Below are 21,335 nucleotides of genomic sequence, written 5' to 3' on the forward strand. Positions count from 1 at the left end.
TTAGGCACCTAAGAGGCGCTTAACTTTAGGCGCCCTTTATAGAATCAGCCCCAAACTGCTATAAAGATGCTGACAATTCAAGGCAATACGCTGAAGATTAGTTCAATCCCCCAAAAAACGGAACAAAAATCCCACAGACAGAAAGAAAACCAAAAGGTGGGAGAAGTCTGAATGGAAGATTAGTTCAGTCATCCACCAGGACTCAGATGGAAACACCCAGGAAATGCCCACACCTTATAACAGTAGGTGTTGCAGCATTATCTCCAGATAGCTTCAGATTCAAAAAAATGACAGGCCTGATATTTAGCCAGTAGCACTCAGCGTTATGCTGACCACTGCTGACGTTATGCCTGAAAATTCAGTGCCAGGCTATGTCTAGGCTCTAGCATTGAATTTCTGGGTATACAGGGCTGATGAAAACATAGCCAGTCAAGTATGATTGGCACTTAAACAGCTATGAAGAACCACATAAAGATAGGACTACATTCTATACCAGACATGGGCAAACTACGGCCCAAGAGTCATATCTGGCCCTTTTAGTTTTTTAATCCGGCCCGCCGACCATCCAAACCCCGCCGACCACAAGCCCTACATACCTCCCTCCAGAGCAGTGTCGGGCCAGCAGCACTCTAAACAGGCTGCTTCTCGGCCTTCTATGGGGGAATTCCCTCTGCTGCATCACTAATGATGTCATCAGTAATGGAGCACACAGAAGGCCCCGAGGAGAGAAAGCTATGAAGCAGCCTAGTTAGAGTGCTGCTGGCCCGACGCTGCTCTGGAGGGAGATATGTAGGGCTTGTGGTCGGTGGGGTTCGGATTGGAGGGAAGGATGGAGGGTCAGTGGGGGTTCAGCTGCATGGTGGGGGTGGTTGCTCAAGGGTTCTGCTGCACAAGGGATGGGAGAGAGGGAGTGAAGGATGGAAGCTGGGCAAGGGTTCTACTGCACGAGGGATAGAAAGATGCTCTTGGTCCAGCCACTCTGTCAAATTTAAGAAACCATTGTGGCCCACAAGTCAAAATGCGGTTCTATTTATGCAGTTATTTTAACTGGTTAAGGGCTGGAAATCAGTCCTTAACCATCTAAGAGCCAATTTTGCCATTTGATCTGTCCCCAAAATAGCTGAATTTGGCTTGGACACTAATCGAGCATTTGCAGCAGAACTATCTGGTTAAGTACCACTGAAAATGCCCAGTTAACCCCAGACATAAGAACATAAGAACTGCCACTGCTGAATCAGACCAGTGGTCCATCGTGCCCAGCAGTCCGCTCATGTGGCGGCCCCTAGGTCAAAGACCAGTGCTCCAACCGAGACCAGCCCTACCTTTGTACGTTCTGGTTCAGCAGGAACCTGTCCAACTTTGTCTTGAATCCCTGGAGGGTGTTCTCCCCTATAACAGACTCAGGAAGAGCGTTCCAGTTCTCTACCACTCTCTGGGTGAAGAAGAACTTCCTTACGTTTATACGGAATCTATCCCCTTTTAACTTTAGAGAGTGCCTCTCGTTCTCCCTACCTTGGAGAGGGTGAACAACCTGTCTCTATCTACTAAGTCTATTCCCTTCAGTATCTTGAATGTTTCGATCATGTACCTTCTCAGTCTCCTCTTTTCAAGGGAGAAGAGTCCAGGAACCTCTCCTTGCTGTTTAACCTTTTAATTGTCAGATGGTCAAAATGGCTTCTTTATGTAACTTGATGTTGAACGAGAGCAACAGAGCCAAGTGAAAGGCATTTGGAGAGGCAGATCTCCCATAAGAGCCATAGAATCATATGTTGCTTCTGAACAACAATGCCAAATTGTTAAATTGTTTTGAATATTACAATGATTTTTTTTACAGCTAATTAGAGACACTTTCCTATCATTTTTCCATATTTCAAGAACTTTTTGATCAGGGGTTGGCCAAACACTTGTACACAAGGTGGTATGTGTTTTCTTATTGGCACACTTTTATTTATGAGGTCTACTTTAGACTCACTTTCAAAACTTACATGCTAATTTTGTTAATCTTATGTGTGAAATTAGCAGAACAAGTCCATGAGTTTAGAAAAGGCAGTGCTAATATTCCAGGGGAGTGGAGAGCCAATGGTCCAGGCAGGTAGCTTGCTGTGCAGCCTGGAGAGCAAGAATTTCATTGCCTCTTATTTCCAAGGAAGAAGGATTTCAGTGGAAACTCTCTTCCCCACACAGAGACCACAAGTGCTATAGGATTTTAGGAGCCATCCTCCTCCCACTGGAAAAGATGTTAGACTTCCTCTGCGAAGCAGCTAGGGGGCTGCATGTCAAAATCTCTTCAACAGAAAATATTGTTGATTCCAGTTTTAGGCAATCTTATCACCTTGCAAGAAATTCGTTAAACAAAATAAATTTTGCATTAGGAAATATAACTCATTCATCTGGTGTAGGGCTTTTTTTCAACATAGGCAAGCAAGTTCACTCACCCATATTTTCATAGTAAAAGTTCACAGGGATTAAAGTCAGGGCTCATTTAACCCTTTATTTGGCATCATTGCTCAGATGTAACGTGTCTTCTACGACTCTTATGGGAAATCTTCATCTCCAAATGCCTATTACTTGGCACTGTTGCTCTCATTCAGCATCAAGTTACATAGAACAGTTGTTTCACCATCTGCCAATTAAAGGGTTAAGTCACAAAGTATGAACAGATTTTTTTTCTTCTTCAGGAGGGATAACAATAAACAGAAGAAACACTGTTCTGAATAGTCTCTTTTTGACTTTACAGACACAGCTCTCATCCAGTGTCTTACAAAGATTAACCGGATAGATATTGTTCACCTGATGGAAACATGTGCCTCTGAGCTCATTGAAGAGCATGCTGATCGCACCTATGCAGAGATTGAGCAAACTGTAGTACTGGACCACAGTGAAGGTGAGCACACAGGATGATTCAGCTCATCTGTAGAAACTGTTGCCATCCGTTTGGTAGTATATTTTCAACATAACGAGCCTGAGAATTGGAAATGTTCCTGCTGATATTACAAGATGGGGATTGTACATATGATCACAAGTGCACAGATGAGGACGGGCCAGATTTACTTAGCCTCGTGTAAAAAGAACATTAAGAAGTTAAAAATTATTCAGAACATCGCTGTCAGATTGATATTAAATCTGAATTGATTTGATGATGTCACGGGTTATTATCAGAAGTTACATTGGTGGCATATTGAAGCAAGGATATTATTCAAATTTGGGTGCATTTGTTTCAAGACACTACACGGTTTAATATCTACCTATATACTTGATTATTTTACTTTTGTTAACAGAAGACACTTTGCTCATGAAGTTTGATTTTTTTTTTTTTTTTTTTTGCATTCCCCTCAATAAAAGGTTGCATATATAAGAGATTTTTTTTTTAAACAAAACTATGGCTTATCAGGCTGCCTTTTGGGATAAGAGTTTTAGAAAGCTGATCTCCAGTTCCAACTCTTACTTAAATTTTAAGAAATTGTTAAATCTTTTTTCTTTTCATGAAAAAATTCTAACCAGTTGAATTGCAATATCCCTGTGTTTGTGTATTTTTCTTTTACTTTATTGTAAACCGCACAGAACTGCGAGGTTGTTACAGTATACAAGTGCATTGTTATGTTATGTTAAAGGGACTTGTTGATTTAGTAGTGGACAGTAGGGAGTAATTCTGTAAGGAACAGGAATATGCATATATGGTAATTTGCAGAATACCAAAGGAAAAATAAGCATCTTGACTTGATTGCACTTACTTTGCAAGTGGGTGTGTGCAAATGGACATAATGCAAAGGTGCATGTGTAAATTATAGAATATTATCACGTACATTCATATGTGTCAACATCTAAGCACAGGAATTTATAAGAGCTATTGGGCTGGTGAAAATGGTTGTGTCCTAAAGTATCTGTATTTTCAGCCATTTGCATTCATACTCTATGAAGAAAAGTAGATTTCTATCTTATAGAAAGGGGTTAAAATAGGCACCATAAATAGCACTTATAGAGGGTGCTCTTGTTTACCAAGCAATTATATAACAGGGAACTTTCATATTCTACAAGGGAACCTAGGTGCCTACATTTGGACTGAAAAAACCCAAAGTTAACAGTACAGTTTAGGGGGTTGAAGAACTTTTGTGCACAAAAGAGGAGCAGGACTTGAGTATGATCATATGTGATAATCTTAAGGTGGCCATACAGGTTGAAAAGGTGACACTAACAGCTAGAAGGATGCTTGGGTGCTTAGGGAGAGGAATGGCCAGTAGGAAAAAGGAGGTAATGATGCCCCTGTATAAGACTCTGGTGAGACCTCATTTAAAATATTGTGTACAATTCTGGAGACCACACTTTCAGAAAGATTTAAACAGGATGGAGTCAGTCCAGAGAAAGGCTACTAAAATAGTCAGTAATATTCATCATAAAGTGTATGAAGACAGACATAAAGATCTCAATCTATATACTTTGGAATAAAGGCAGAAGAGGGGACATATAACAGAAACGTTTAAATACCTACATTGCATAAATGCACAATAGGCGAGTCTCTTTCAATTGAAACAAAACTCTGGAGTAAAGGAGCATAGGATGAAGATGAAAGGGGATAGATTCATAAGTAACCTCAGAAAATACTTTATTTTCATGAAAAGGGTGGTGAACGCATGGAATGGCATCCGAGTGGAGGTGGTGGAGACAAAAAAATGTATCTTAATTCAAGAAAGCTTGGGAGAAGTATGTTGCATCTCTAAGGGAGAATAAGAGATAGTAGATTGCATGATTAGGCCAGGAGTGTCCAACGTCGGTCCTCGAAGGCCACAATCCATTCAGGTTTTCAGGATTTCCCCAATTAATTTGCATGAGATCTATTTGCATGCACTGCTTCCACTGTATGCAAACAGATCTCATGAATATTCATTTGGGAAACCTGACCTGGCAAGTGCCGAGGTTGAACACCCCTGGGTTAGGCAGACTAGATAGGCCATAATGGTCTCTATCTGCCTTCATTTTTATATGTTTCCTTTATGGAATACTTGTCTAAGTGGGTAAATATGCACTTAACAGGGTGGTATAAATGCATATGCTTAAAAGTCAGAGATATACTGTATTTCCCCGCATATAGGCCACCCTTCTGCATAGGTCGCACCCATGTATAGACCGCAGAAAAGGGCAGCCTATGTTTAAAAAACAGAAGATAAGCCGCCCCATGGTATTAGCCACGGCTTATTTTCCGGTACCTCCCCTGCCTTTTACATTCATCCCCTTCCCCCCACCCTGGTACCTTTTTAGGAAGCCCCCTTACTGGCGCGCGGCTCGGGTCTCCTGCTGTGCAGGGCAGCCGTGATCTCTTCAGCATCCAGCCTGCTCCCGCACTGCCTGCTGAATGGCCGAAGTCAGCTCTTGCGGGACTCACAAGACTTAAAGGTTAAAAGCGTCTTTAAAAAAAAAACTTTTTAAATTACTTTTAAAACGACTCAAATCATTTTCCACTCTAAAATGCTGTGGCATGGTGTTCCAAAGCTGCGGTGCCATCACTGAAAATATATCTTGTCGTCGTGTCCCAATAACTTTCAAAGAGGGGACTACTATAAGCTTTTGATTAGTAGACCAGAGAGAACGCGAAATGCTATAAGGGATGAGTAATTTATCAATAAATTGAGGTTCATTAGTCGAGAGGGTTTTGAATACTAAAAGTAAAATTTTGAAGGTGATAAAATGGTTACTTGGAAGCCAATGAGATTTATCCAGAAAAGGTGTTACATGATCATATTTTTTACCATTGTGGATGAGTTTAATGGCAGTATTCTGAATTATCTGAAGGCGCTTTTTTTCTTTTTGTGTGATACTTATTAATAAAGAATTACAATAGTCAAGTTTTGCAATGATTAAAGAATGGATTAATATATTTAACGATTTTGGCTCCAGAAACTTGGAAATTGAGCAAATCATTCGCAGCCTATAGAAGCAGGATTTAACAATACTACTTACGTGATTGTGGTAGGAAAGTTTATCGTCAATGATGACTCCAAGTATTTTTAATGAAATTACAAGATCCAAGTGAATATTATCCAGAGTAAAAGAGGCACTCAAGTTTATTCCCTTCTTCCATGGAAAGAGTAGAGTTTTTGTTTTCTGTATGTTTAAGGCTAGCATGTTGGAATTTAGCCATTGTCTAACCCTCTCAAAGGCGAAGCTAATAAAGAAAAGGCTGAATTACTTAACAAATGTTTTTGTTCTGTGTTCACGGCTGAAGCGCCGGGAGTGGGACCGCAGAAGACAAATATGAATATGGATGGAGGAGTAATAGACCCTGATTGATTTTCAGAGGGTTGTGTTTGTGAGGAGCTAGCTAAAATAAAGGTAGGCAAAGTGATGGGTGCTGAAGAAACATTTGAGGGTGCTGAAGGAACTTAGGGAAGTTCTGGTAGCTCCGCTGACTGACCTTTTCAACGAGTCTCTAGAGTTGGGAGTGGAGAACTATAGAAGGGCAGATGTGGTCCCTCTCCACAAAAGTGGAAGTAAGGAAGAAGTAGGGAATTACAGACCAGTAAGTCTGACTTCTGTGGTAAGCAAATTAATGGAAACACTTTTAAAAAAGAGAATGGTCAAGTTGCTAGAATCCTGTGGATTACAGGACCAGAGGCAACATGTATTCACTAGAGGTAGGTCTTGTCAGACATATCTGATCAATTTCTTTGACTGGGTGACCAGAGAATTGGATAAAGGATGTGCACTAGATGTGGTGTATTTAGATTTTAGCAAAGCTTTTGATAGTGTTCCACAGAGTGCCCTTGGGATGGATCCCAAAGTGATGGGCTGGATGAGGAACTGGTTGAGTGGAAGGCGGTAAAGGGTAGTGATCAATGGAGATCACTCTGAGGAAAGAGATGTTACCAGTGGTATGCCTCAAGGTTCTGTTTTTGGGCCTGTTCTGTTTAATATTTTTATAAATAATATTGGTGAAGGGTTGTCGGGTAAGATTTGCCTCTTTGTGGATGATACCAAAATCTGTAATAGAGTAGACATACCAGATGGTGTGAATAACATGAATAAAGACCTGGTGAAGCTTGAAGAATGGTCTGAAATTTGGCAGCTAAAATTTAATGCTAAGAAATGCAAGGTCATGCATTTGGGCTGCAAAAACCGGAGGGAACGGTACAGATTAGGGAGTGCAAAAACCCGAAGCAACGGTACAGATTAGGGAGTGAAGAGCTTATGTGCACGACGGAAGAGCGGGACTTGGGTGTGATTGTATGTGATGATCTCAAGGTGGCCAAACAGGTTGAAAAGGTGATGGCAAAAGCTAGGTTGCATAGGGAGAGGTATGGTCAGTAGGAAAAAGAAAGTATTGATGCCTCTGTATAAGACTCTGGTGAGACCTCATTTAGAATAATGTCTACAATTCTGGAGGACGCACCTTCAAAAAGATATAAAAAGGATGGGGTCGGTCCAGAGGAAGGCTACTAAAATGGTGTGTTGTCTTCGTAATAAAGGCATATGGGGACAGACTTAAAGATATCAATCTGTATACTTTGGAAGAAAGGCGGGAGAGGGGAGATATGATATTCATTTAAATCTCAAAAATATTCTCAATGTTATTAGCCTAGTTGTGAAGCCACCCACTGAAGCACATTTACTAATAGTGGAGAAAAAGCCTCAACTGCATTAAAAAATGCTTTCAATATCAGATGGCAACCCAGCGGGTTATAAGCCAGTCAAATTCTGTCTCATAGGCAAAAAACTCCACAAAGTACAAAATGCTATTTTCAAAATGGGTTAACCATGTGCACAGGAAAACAAAAGAAGAACAGCAAAAAGAACAGGAAAAAAATGCTTCACTTATCTTCACTAGCTGGTATCCTTGCTCACAGACCGTTGCAATTGGGTCCACAGTTGTTCATGTTGAAATCGCATCTCAGCTAATCCACAACGCTGTAGTGAAGAAAAGCAGTTATTCCAACAAGGCTCTTGTTTTGCCACCTAGTGGCTACATCAGGGAAATATCCAATGTTCTCACTCCCTTCAGCTCCGTGCACTGAAGGCTCCACACTGATGCCTGGATTTAAAGCCATGGTCCGCCTGACATCACTTCCGGATAGATCCATTTCCACTCAAAGAAAAAAACCCCAAACAGGAAATAAACTCTAATAAAACGCACACCATTCAATCCTTTGATTCAATCCTTTAGGCCAGATAGTGTCCAAAATAAAATGAACCGTTGCTCACTCTGGTAGAGTTTAGTTTTCACATCACCACTCCGTTGCGTCACGGGTGTGTGATCCAACACAAAACACCGGAACTCTTCCAGCACATGACACTGCTTCACACAGTGCCGTGTCAGCACATCCACCTGTCTTTTGTGGGCAATATTCGAATGATGTTCAAACAGCCGAGTCTTCAAACTCCGTGCTGTGTGTCCTATGTAGCACATCCCACACGGACAAACAATAATGTAAACAACACCCACAGTTTCAAAGGTGGCAGCACACTTCATCATCCATGCTGATTGTCCTGAGATACATATCTGATCTCCTTCATTCATCAAGCAGTACACAGGAGATAACATTCTTGGATGCAAAAATCTTTCAGACTGAGAGTATATTTTTGACAACTATATTTACGAAGCCCTCTGATCGGAACACGTTGTTACAATATACAAGCATGCACCTAAGTACCTTCAAAAACAATTTCCAGTTTCTCAGTTTTTCCGTTATAGGCGAGTCTGTCATTCCACGGCAGAGTATGTCAATCAAGCGAAAGATTTAACAGCTAAATATGTAGAGCAGGGCTATCCAAACACTGTAATTTCAAAAGCCTTCAAATGGTCTAGGTTCAGTTCTCGAGACCAATTGTTGCAATATAAGCCTAGAAAAGTTGATGGAGGTTCTATCGCATGTGTTCTGTGGTTCTCTACTGTATCTCAAAGCTTAGGTAGGAAGATATAGAATTTATGGCCAATGTTACAAACTAAAGCGAACTGTCAAACCTTAGAATGCAAAATTGCGTTCTCTCGGAACAAATATCTTAAGGACCTTCTATGCCCATCAGATGTGTGGTCAAGGACTGAGGAGGGGAGGATGGGCTTATTTTGCTGCAGTCAATGTACAGCTTGCACTTTGATGAATGAAGGCATTCAGATATGTATCCCAGGACGATCAGCATGGACAATGAAGTGTGCTGCCACCTGTGAAACTGTGGACTTTGTTTATGCTATAGTTTGTCCATGTGGGTTGTGTTACATAGGACACACAACGCGGAGTTTGAAGACTCGGCTGTTTGAACATCGTTCGAATATTGCCCACAAAAGACAGGTGGATGTGCTGACGCGGCACTGTGTGGAGCAGTGTCATGTGCTGGAAAAGTTCCGGTGTTTTTACACGCCTGGCCTGGCATCAGGGAAGCAGGGAGAACAGATGGCAAAGGCAACGCGAGTTGATCGCGGAGCCCATCCCGGGCTCCGCGATCAACTCGCGTTGCCTTTGCCATCTGCTGGTTAATCGCAATTGACCTTTTGGGCACCCCTGGGTTAGGACCTATTTGACACTGTTGAATAGATTATTTTGTAGACATGCTGAAAATTTGGCGGTGGGGGTGGAGTGGGAAATGGAGGAGGAATGTGGGTTTTGAGATACAGGGAGATGATCAAACGACTGGGAACATGCTAGGGAGGGATTGGAGTGTAAATGGGGTGACGCATTTGTGAGTGCATTGTGGGACTGAGACCGTAATCCATATTTAGTAACATTGTGGACACATGATGTTCTTAAAATGTTACAGAACTGCTATATTTTTGATTGGAATATTGGTTTATTCTTGTTTCCTTGCATTTTTATATTACCGTAATGACTTTCTAAATACATACAGAGACAGACTAGTATAGGTAACATGAGACAAAACAGTGACAGAATTCTTGCATATGTGGAATAAATAGAAAGTGGCAGGACAAGAGAAGAAGATTAGAGATCTGGTAATATCTGTGGCAGGACTGTGAGCAAGTACAAATGGATATACCAAAAGATTGTTGTCTGTGGTGTCGCATGTGTGTAAACATGAAGTGTTACTAAGGTATTTTTCTTCATCTGTAGGATTTTCTGCACTTGCAGAGGAATTGAATATCTCAAGACATAGGACTGATGGGGTATGCCTGGAGTCTAAGGACTATGAGACACCTGATCACCCTCCTGTTGTCTCTGAGGAGGACATATCAGTCAGTTACACTACTTTACCAGAGAATGTGCCCAGAACAGACTTCCTTCGACAAGTACAAAGGGAGAAGGTAGAAGTGCAACACTCAGGGAAACCACGAACTATGTCAGAAAGCTCACCAGCTGGAAGACAGGAAAGTCGGTAAGTTTCAAACTATGAAAAATTCCTAACATTTTTTCCTTTCACATTTGTTTCTTTCTTTCTTTAGTCAGTCCTTGATCTCCTGCCTTATCATACAAAGAAAGGAAAGGCAAGTCACAAAAATAAAAACATCAATTTCAAAGTGCATTTCATGAAAAGTCACGCCTTTGTTTTTCAGTTGTAGCTCTAGGTGAGATACAGTCAGGTACTGTTGGTTTTCAGGATATCTACATGTACAATGTACAGTGCTGCATGCGCCTTGTAGCACTATAGAAATAATAAATTATTATTGAACTTACATCCCATAGCAGCATGGGATTTATAACCTCTGATTCTGCCTGTTGAAATCCATGCTGCAGGACTCATAATGCATCGCTATAAGGTTGTCAGAAATGGTCTAAAATTTCCTTATTGGTACCAGGTAACTGGGCAGCTCTGAGAACCTCAGTATATACCCTGAACCTCCAAATCTGTAACACATATCACAGTCTCTACCAATGGATCTAGGACCTTTCCCCAAACAACTGACCACATAAAAATATTCAAATTACAAAATATAAAGAAAGCAGAGGTAAATTCCTATTGTAAAATTGTCAGTTTCCATTCACATAGTTAAATAAATATCCCCCCCCCCTTTTTTTATGAAGCCGTATTAGGCTTTTTTATTACCAAAACAGCAAAAAGGATCTGCAACCCGAAGGGACTAGAATAGCCAATACTGTCCAATACAAAAATGAATAAAAATTAGCTAAGTGGTCCTTTACCCCTGAAGGAAGTGTATGAAAAACTGACAACTGGTCACCTAAATGAATTGTCAAAATAAATAATAAATAAATAAATAATAACACAAGTCAATAAAGGACATCAGTAAATAGGTAACGTACGGTGTATAGGCTCAGGCTATTTCTCATAGGTGACTAGCACCAGAACCTCAGTCCAAATGAGAATCGCCTCATACATCATTAAGTCCTTTTAAAGTGACCAGAAGTGCTAAAATAGGAAAAAAACTTTTTTTCAGGGGAAGAATCTTAATAAATAATGAAGATAGAAAAACTCCCCAAAACATCACTTTCATTTTTATTACCAGCCATGGCGGTATTAGCTTTATAGCTCACAGAATCCCTATGAATGTTGGAGCTAATACTGCCAAGGCTGGTGATAAACAAGCTTAATACGACTGAATAAAAGGGAGGGAAATTCATTTATTCTTCCTTTGTTGTCTGGCCATTTCATTCAAGTTAGTCATAATCTCCTGTTTCTGCTTTCCTCTGTCTTTTCTTAATTTTCTTTACAGGGTCTCCAGTCCATCTGCACCACTTCTCTCTCTTTCAGTCTTCTTCACATCCTCTACAATATCCACTTCTGATTTTGTTGTTCTTTTTTTTTTTTTTTTTACCTTTTTCTATTTATTTTTCTACCTGTCTGCTGAGATTTCTTTTATTCTTACTATCCAGTCTTCAATCTTCCTTTGTTTACTACATCTAATTGCAGCTTCCCAGCTTTCTCACCCAAGCCCTCCTGTTCCTCATCCTATGCGTCTTCAGATTTTTATGCTATAATCCTCTCTCTCCCCCTCATTCCAGTGTCTCCTCTCTTCCCCTCTGTACACCCTTTCTGCTTTCCCTCCTCTGCCTGTCATCTTCTCTGTCTCCTTCCATCCAATACTTCAACTCTCTCTCTCTTTCCACCTCCATCTAGAATTTCCTAATCATTTTATACCCACCCACCCCCATCCAGCATCTCCATTTCTCTCTCCCTCTATCAGTATCTCCCCTTTTTCCCTGTTCCGTATCCAGCATTCTCTCTATTTCCCTCGAGTTCAGCGTGTCCCTTCTGTCTTCCTACTTCCCCCATGTCCAGTATTTTGTATCACTCTACAACCCCCTATGTCCAGTATCCCCCATCTGTGACCCTATAACCCTATGTCCCTTTTTAATTCAATATCTCTTATCTCTTCTCCATCATATTCCAGTACCCCTTCTCGTCCCCCCATCCCAATTTACCATCTCCCTTCAGTCATTATATCCTCCCCATAAGTACCATCTACCCTTCTCCCCCTGAGAAAGCTTATTCCCTTTCCTCCATCTTTCCCAACATCTCCTCTCTCTCTTTCTTTCTCTCTTCCCTTCCAAGTTTTGCCATGAATCTTCTCTTTCTCTACCCCGCCATCCAGTATCTTCCCCTTATCCCCCTACCCCTCCTTCCTATGTTCAGCATCTTGCTTCCCATCTTCTTCCCTCCCTCTTTCTTTCTACTCCACACAGGGTCAAGCATCACCCCTTGTGCCCCTATTTCTTCCCTCCCCAACTGTATCCACAATCTCCACCTCCATCCTTTCCAATCTTTTTTCTTTCTCCTTCCATAATAATGTCACTTTTTTCCCCCTATCCTAATTCATTATCTCACCTACTGCCTGGCCCTCCAGCATCCCCTTTCCCCCCAATCCATGTGCATGCATATCTTTTTTTCTCCCTCTCCTCGATTTAGCATTTAAACTCTTTCTCTCCTGGCCCCAATCAGAATCGCATCTCTCTTTCCTCAAATGATTCTTCTGCCACTGCTGCTTTCTGCAATGTGCAGCAGTGGCAAAAAAGCAAAGAGAAGCCGTGGGACCTTTTCGCTTGTCTGTACTGTTATATACTCTGCCAGTTCAGGTCCCGCCCTCTTCTGAAGTCAATTCATGTTTTTGATGGGCAGTACCAGGATCAGCAATAGCTCTATCAGATCTTGCAGCAATGCAGACAAGACAGAAGACCCCCCAAGCTTCTCTTTGCTTTTTTGGCACTGCTGCACATTGTAGAAAGCAGCATTGGCAGAGGAATTAGCACAGGAGCCACATCCACAAGAACTGGGGGGTGAGACTTGCCTCATTGATTTTGTTTGGGGTGGCAAGGCAATTTTGAGGTGAGGCATACCCCCTCCCTCCTGTTGTGACACCTGTTGCCCTGCCTCATATTAGGCTGCCCACAAAGAAAACCAAAAACACTTCACAAACAGCAGCCAACAGTACAAAATGTAGTGGAAAACACCAGGCAAACGAAAATGAGATATGAAAAGCAGCTCTTTATCGAAAATTGCAGAAATGGGATCCAACACAGGTCGTGTTTTGGCAAAAGCCTTCTTCAGGAGTCCACAAAACAATCAAAGCTTATTGAATAGCATATATAAATAAAATAAGAGCTGTAAAGCAGTGGAGTACCGCAATCTTCCTTCAAAGAAAGATTTTGTTTTTTAGATTTGCAAATTAGTGCACACTGTGGGAAATAATTATTAAGATGTAGTAAAAATTGGGCTTTTATTGCACCTTAATTTCCCACGATGAACCCCATCATAACCCCTCTCCTACAATGCCCCCCAGTCCATTTCTTCAATCTGCCAAGCCTGCCTGCGCATAACGATATATACCGCTGAGATGTGAGAATAGGGTTACCAGACATCCAGATTTCTCCGGGCATGTCCTCCTTTTCGAGGACATGTCTGGGGGTCTGGGCGGCTTTTCAAAACCCGGCACTTTGAAAACGGGTTTTGAAAAACTTCCCTCAAAATCACGTTGGGAAGGGGTATCCGCGCATGCGCGGACGCAATGCGGTGACATCATGTACATGCGTGTGACGTCATTCTGTCGCATCTGTGCATGTGCGGATGCTGTATGGGTGGGGGAGGCTAGAGAGTGGAATAGGATGTGACAGGTGGAATGGGGTGGAAAGGGGTGGGTCTGTGGGCATGGCCAGGGGTCCGGATTTTCTTTGGGAAAATCCGGTAACCCTATTGAGAGACTACATCAAAGGCATCATATATAGAGTGGGCTACATCTTTTCTGGTTTCCAGGAGGTCATGCTTAAAATGCTGATAAGCTGAGAGATGTTTAGAGCGGATATACTTGTCATAAGTGGACATCCTCTGGACAAGGGACTTCATGTAAAAGGACATAAAGAAGGTGTGATTTAATATTTTGCTCATAAGCATGGAGTCCTGGAAGACCCTGCAACCAAACCTATCTAGCATACTGCCTTCGCTGCCTGGGGGAGCGCTAGCATAGATTCTGGAGCGGTGCACTTTCTTTAAGAAGGATTCCACTACTAGTGACTGGTGTGGCGTCTGTGGTTTGTCAAACCCTGGGGCAGATTGTAGCTTGTAAAAAGAATCCAACCTCTCTGGATGCACTGGTACACTAAGGGGAGGAGGGGGGGGTGGAATTCCCAGTAGAGAATGACACGGTGAAAAAATTGGTCCCCGTCACCGCCCCGTCCCCGTCTCACCATCCTCTGCACCGCCCCGTCACCGCCATTCCCTTCACCGCCCCGTCACCGCCATTCCCTTCACCGCCCCGTCACCGCCACTGCCACCCCATTCACCGCCCCGTCACCGCCACTGCAACCCCATTCACCGCCCCGTCACCGCTGCATACATAAAAGCCTCAAACGGGTACGATTTTATATACTTTTCTTTATTTACGTATAAAGGAAACATTCTTTAAAACTTTAAAACTTAGTTAAATATTAGTTAATAACTATACAAAAACAAAACACGCAGAGAAAAAATTAATTAATATAAATTCTCAAAACTGACACATTTTGATCACTAAATTTAAAATAGTTATTTTTCATACAGTTTTTCAATCACTAATCTTCCACCACCCCTGGGGCTAGCAATGCAAAAACAAACACGACATGTACTTTAAATGCTTACAATGTTAGCCTACATGGTAAGTAGACGCGGCCGCTGTACCTAATCGCGGCAAAGATCTCCCTGCCGTGATTAGCATAGTGACCGCGGCTACGGCTGCAAGTCTCCCCTCCCCCCAGCGATCACGGCAGGAGGGCACCCAACCCCTCCTGTAGACCCCCCCCAACGGCCCTCCCGACAATCGCAGCAGAAGGGTACCCAACCCCTCCTGCCGGTCCTCCCAATGGCCTCCCCTAAGATCGCCGGCAGGAGGGTACCCAACCCCTCCTGCTGGACCCCCCCCAACGAACCCTCCCACCCCGGAACCCCCTTAGTCTTACTTTCCAAGTTGGACCGGACGGCTCCTCACACGTATGGCCAGCAGGCTTGCCTCCGTCCAAATGAGGCGGGCCCGCCCCTACCCTGCCCAACCCACAGGATCCTAGGGCCTGATTGGTCTAGGCACCTAAAGCCACTCCCGCTATAGGAGGGACCTTAGGTGCTTGGGCCAATCAGGCCCTAGGATCCTGTGGGTTAGGCAGGGGAGGGGAGGGGCGGGCCCGCCTCATTTGGACGGAGGCAGGCCTGCTGGCCAGACGAGCGAGGAGCTGTCCGGTCCAACTTGGAAAGTAAGACTAAGGGTGGTGTTTCGGGATGGCAGGGTTTGTTGGGGGAGGGTCCGGCAGGAGGGGTTGGGCACCCTCCTACCAGTGATCATAGGGGGGCTGTTGGGGTAGGCAGGAGGGGATGGGTACCCTCCTGCCGCGATCGTTGGGGAGGGCTGGTTCTGTCGGCATGAAGGGCTGAGGGCGATCGTCGGGGGGGGGGGCGGGTTCTATTGGCAGGAAGGGTTGATCTGACAAATGAGGAGCACGGTGAAACACAGGTAAATAGCGGTTCCTAGAAGGGGGGACATTGGCCTGCGGGGACAAATCTATTCACCGTTTTTGCGGGCGGTGAAAGGATTTGTCCCCGCGTCTGCGGCGATTTGCTAATGAGGTCACCATAACCCGCAGCCAAACCGCAGCCATGCAGCGGTTCGCTGCGGGGATCGCTCCCCGTGTCATTCTCTAATTCCCAGTTCTTGAACAAGGCCTCCTTCATGAGGTTGTGGAGAGGAACCTTCCGGCAGTGCTTGGGTAAGTCCTTGTAGTTGAGTGCCTCTTGAATCCCGCAGTATATTCCATTTCAGACTGTATTTTATTTGGGAGATCCTACCCCATTTGTCTGATAAACTTGGAGAAGGACAGACTGGCAGAGGGGCAAACTCTGGTCAGGCAGAGAAGCCGAAGCTGGAAGACTGCCATCAGAGAAATCACCATCGTACTCGGAGCTGCTAGAAACATGAAGAGACAAATCAGAATCATAGTCCTCATAATAATGCCCCATAGACCTGGAACGGTGAGTGAGAGCGACGAGGGGGAAATCTAGCAGGTCGTCTGGTTGTGCTATGATATCTAGGAGTGGAGCTGTGACCTGAGGAGGAGCATTGATATGGCTGCCGAGAAGGCCATCTGGGGCATTGAGAGTCAGATGATATGCTCCCCCGCCCCCCCCCCCCCCAAAAAAAAAAGTGATGCAGATGTAGACGCAGGTGATAGGCGCGTGTCATTGATGCCTTTATTAAGCATACCTAGCACACGTGCAGGAGTCTCTGAGCGGTGATCTGCGGTATCTCACCTACCTTACTCAAACTCAGGCTAGGGGCATGTTGATAGGGTTTAGCACAGTCTGCAACTGCAGTAGCCCATTTAACAGCAGCATATTCAGATCATCTTGGAGAAAAGAGGCCTGAACGATATATAGAAGGTATATATGGTGCCTGTTGCTGGAAATGGAAAGCCTTTGCGGTTGGTGGCAAAGATTGTGCTTGCTGCTGTAGAGACAGCACTTGTGCGGTAGGTGGCACAAATTGTGCTAGTTTCTGCACAGATACTGGAATTTGCACCTGTACAGTAGTCGATACAGAATGCATATGTGCAGAGACCTCCATCCGTTGTCTTTTTGATGGAGAAGATGCTTTTGTTGCAGCAGCAATGGACAGGGAAAATGCTTGTACTTCTTAGCTTTCTTACTCATTTCCCCCGATGGCGGCAGCACCGAAGTAGCTGAGGTAGAGCTGGACTTTGACGTCAACGGCCCTGGTGTAGGGCAGCAAAGAGGAGCCTCAGGGTCGGAGTTGGCCATCCTTCTCTAAACCGTCCCAAATTCTAAAAAATAATCAAGAGTTGAATGACCCCGAGAGAAAAACCTGCTGAGATAATGCGGTCACTATGACTAACCTGAAGTAAGCATTAATGTGTGCTTACCACAGGTTAAAATGCACTAAAGTGGAGTATGTTCAGGGACCCTGTGGCAGTTTTGGAATTGGCATGTTCTACCCATGTGCACTGGGGTGGAGGGTGCATGTGGCTATGCTAATTAGTTAGTGTGTGGGTATTGCTGCATGCTAATTGATTAGCACAAGAGCCCTTAGGCCCAGATTTTCTAACTGGTACTGTTGTCAACGGCTGCCTTAAAAGCGGCCGCTGATTGCGTGTCAATCACATGATGGCACTAGTTAGAGAATTGCGTCTCTGGCAAAGGTAGGCACCAGAAATGTAGGCCAGGGTTTTCCAGGCCTACATTTCTGGCGCCTACTTTTGATGTGAATCATGCCTCCATAGGTGTTTTGCAGCATCTAATTGTCACTTCTGGCATTAGCCAAGCCTACAGTGGCGTTAGGTGCCGTAAAGCACCTATGGAGGCGTGATTCTGCTGCAGATTTTTTAGGCGCCAATAGGCACCTTGAAAATCAGTAAAAAAAACATTGCTTGAATCATCATTTAGAGAATCTGGGCCTTACTGCCTACAAAATAAGTGGTGGTAAGGGCTCACACACTAATGGGGAAATTAGCGCATAGCCATTATCGGAAAAATAGAAAATTCTGCCTTTAACCAGCAGTGCTAAAAGTAGCCTTCAGCACACAGAAAGACCTGCATTGGGGCTACTGCAGGCCATAGGCAGTAGAACACTTTTTTGTTGGGGGGGGGGGGCCGCAAGCTCAGCCCCAGACCCTGCCCAATCTTCACCCTAGACCCCGCCCCCATAATAGTACTAATTATAAAACCATTTTTTCCATTCATTTTTCATATATACACATACAATATAATCTTATTAACAATATATAATGGTTAACCACAAAATTAAACTACATAAAGCACACTGTAAGTATGCTTCTCAACATTCATTCGTACCAGAACACAGATAGCCCCTATGCAAATATGGGACCACAAACTAAAAGTACTAATATATATAAACGAAACGCTACGATTCAAGACTCTGCATGCAGTACAACCCCAGAGAAATAGAAACAAATACATTTCTTCCTTAATAGTGCAAAATATAGACAGGAGATGCAATTTCTCAAAACTGACACAATTCAATCACTAAATTGAAAATAAAATCATTTCCCCTAGCTTTGTTGTCTGGTGATTTTGGTTTTCAAACCATCTTTCCCAATCTCTGGCTGCACTTCCTCTGTCTGTGCTCTTAACTGTGTATCCAGGGTCACCTTATCTATTTGCTGGTTTTCTCTCCTTTACTTTCTACCATCTTTAGCATTAACTTTTAACATTCAACGTTCTTTCATTTTTCTGCTTTCTTCTCAAAATCTACTTTTCCATGCTTTCTTCTCAAAATCTACTTTTCCATGCATTCCCTTCCCATCTATCCATATGTACCATCTCCTCCGTCTTTATTCTCCCCTACTCCCATCTATTCATAAGAAGCATTTCTTCTTATCTCTTCCTTGCCACACCCATTGCTGTGCACCATCTCCTCCCTCTATCTCCCCTTTCCCTCCATCCCTATGCGCCATCTCATCCCTCTCCCATGGTCAGACATCTCTGTCTTCCCCCTTCCCCCCTCATATGGTCTGGCACCTTTCTCTTCTCCCTCCCATAGCCTGGAATCTCTCTCCTCTCCCATGGTCTGGCTTCTCTCTCCTTCCCTCCCTCTTCCTCAGGTCTAACATCTCTCTCCTCTCCTTTCTGCCATCTGGCATCTCTCTCGCCCCTCCTTCCCGTCCATTCTGTGGTCTGGCATCTCTCTCTCCTTCCCATTCCAGCGGTCTGACATCTCTCCCTTCTTTGGATCATCTCTCCTCCCTCACAGTGTTACATTTCTCCCTTCCTCCTCTCCATCACTATCATGTCCAACAATTCTTCCTCTTTCTTCCTTTCCCCATGCCGTATCTATCTTCCCAACCCCCTGAGTATCTGTCCTCCCTGACTTCCCAACTCCCTACCTCCTGCACCCAGCCTCTCCCTGCCAAGCTCTGCACCCAGCCTCCTTTCTTCCCTCCTTCCCTCCCTGTCAGGCACTACACCCAGCCCCCTTCCCTCCTCCCTGTCAGGCACTGCACTGCACTGAACCCAGCCTCCCTCCCCCTCCATGTCATACTCTACACCAAGCCCCCTTCCCTCCCCCATGTCAGGCTATTCACCCAGCCCCCTTCCCTCACTCCCCCCCTGTCAGTCTCTGCACCCAGCCCCATTCCCTACCCCCTGTCAGGCAGTGCACCCACCCCCTTTCCCTCCCCCCTGTCATACTCTGCACCCAGCCCCCTTCGCTGCCCCATCATACTCTGCACCCAGTCTCCTTGCCCTCCTATTTCACTGCTAACCCGGTGAGTGGCGGTAGCCACGGGATGCGTTTTCTTCTGCTGCTCAGCAGCAATGAGCGTGAGCATACTTTGGTGTTCCTGCTCGTTGATTCGTGAGAATTCACGGGAACGTCAAAAAGCCACTCAGCGCTGAGCAGGAGCACCAAAGCATGCTCGTGCTCATTGTCGCTGAGCAGCAGAAGAAAACGCATTCCGCGGCTGCCGCCACTCACCGGGTTAGCAGCAGGCAGGAGGATGGAAAGCTTGTTCCTGCCCGCTGCACCTCTGCACCACCAGGGCTACATTTTTGGAGAAGCCACAGCCCCTGTGGCCACCCCCATTCCAACGCCTATGCTGCAGGCTACTTTTTAGTGTTGCTTAGTAAAAAGGCCTTTTAGGTCCTTAATGTGCGGTTAACACATGCAAACAAGCTACCATAGAATCATGTAAAATGGTTTGCAGTGTTTTGCCAGTATGAGCTCACTAACCCATGTATTACCAATTTTTCAAATATATTTTAAGGAGGGGGCCACATCATGGGTAAAGAGTGGGCACTGCTGCATTATCTGACTAGTGCATTATGCAGTGGCATAACTATAGGTGGGCCTAGGTCCTCCCACCCTAAATTCTCACCCTAAATGGCTGGTAGGGATCCACAAGCCCCAACAGCTGTAGAGGTCCTCCAGCAGCAAGAACAGCTCCCTTTCCTACTTGCTCCAGCCAGCGGCACTTTGCATGCTCAGGTTTTGTGCATGTGCTGGGAGTGAGCCGCATCAGCAACTAGACAATGCCACTGGCTGGACAAGTCGGAAAGGAAGCTGTTCATGCTACCAGAGGGCCTCTGCACTTGGTGGGACTTGGGGATCATGTGCCCATCCAGTTTGCCCAATGACCATCCAAAATTTGAGGTCTGGCTATGCTTCTGGCATTATGATCAGTGGCATTATAAGGGGGGGGGGGACGAACTGTCTCAGGTGCCATCTTGGTGGGGCCGCCAGCACCACTCCACCCTTCCATGACACACTCGCGCCCTTCCTCATCCCCTCCCCCCCCATTACCTCTTTAAATCTTCACCAGCGTGTGCAACTTCTCCAGTCTGCTGCTCATGCTAGCCTGGCTCCCCTTTGAAATCACTTCCTGGTCATGGGGCCAATGATTATGATTAACATGCGTTATGGATAATGCATAGTTAATGAAAGAGTACTTAATGCTTCCTAAATAAGAGGCAATAAGTGCTCCTTTGTTAATTTTTTTCAGGTGCCACACAATAATGGGAATATTAGTGCATGACCTGCAAATAACAAAAAAAAAAAAAGAAAGAAAAAGCCCTCAAAAGTGTCACATTAAATATGGGCTTAGTGTGTGGGGAAAAACCCATGTTAAGTCTGGGATTAGGGCACAGCAAAGTCCATGCATTAAGTCCAGATTTTACTGCACTTTATCAAAAGGTCCCCTTAGTTATACAAGTAGTGACTGAATATTACTGCTATGTGTATATTTAGTCATTCTGCCCTGGAACTATCTAGATAGTGCTACAGTAGCTAGAGGAATTTTCACCAGCACTGTCCAGATAGTGTCGTTGAAAATCCATGAATAAGGCACACACTAAACGTAGAAATCCATTTCAGTACTGACCCAAGTATTACCTTCTATTTATAATAATAATAATAATAATTTTATTTCTTATATACCGCTATACCCTAAGTTCGAAGC

The 21,335-nt window shown here is 44.2% G+C and overlaps 1 protein-coding gene across 35 annotated transcripts in view; it reads left to right on the forward strand.

Moving 5' to 3' along the window:
- The window catches only part of ANK2 (ankyrin 2), a 958,369-nt gene that overhangs the window by 899,413 nt on the left and 37,621 nt on the right, over positions 1-21,335 (forward strand). For all 35 annotated transcript variants that reach the window (XM_033955859.1, XM_033955893.1, XM_033955875.1 and 32 more), the window contains 2 exons: positions 2,738-2,884; positions 10,050-10,311. In XM_033955859.1, the coding sequence (XP_033811750.1) occupies positions 2,738-2,884; positions 10,050-10,311 (409 nt within the window). The remainder of the gene's footprint in view (positions 1-2,737; positions 2,885-10,049; positions 10,312-21,335) is intronic.

Source organism: Geotrypetes seraphini, chromosome 1 (assembly GCF_902459505.1).
Source record: "Geotrypetes seraphini chromosome 1, aGeoSer1.1, whole genome shotgun sequence".
Taxonomy (NCBI): Eukaryota; Metazoa; Chordata; class Amphibia; order Gymnophiona; family Dermophiidae; genus Geotrypetes; species Geotrypetes seraphini.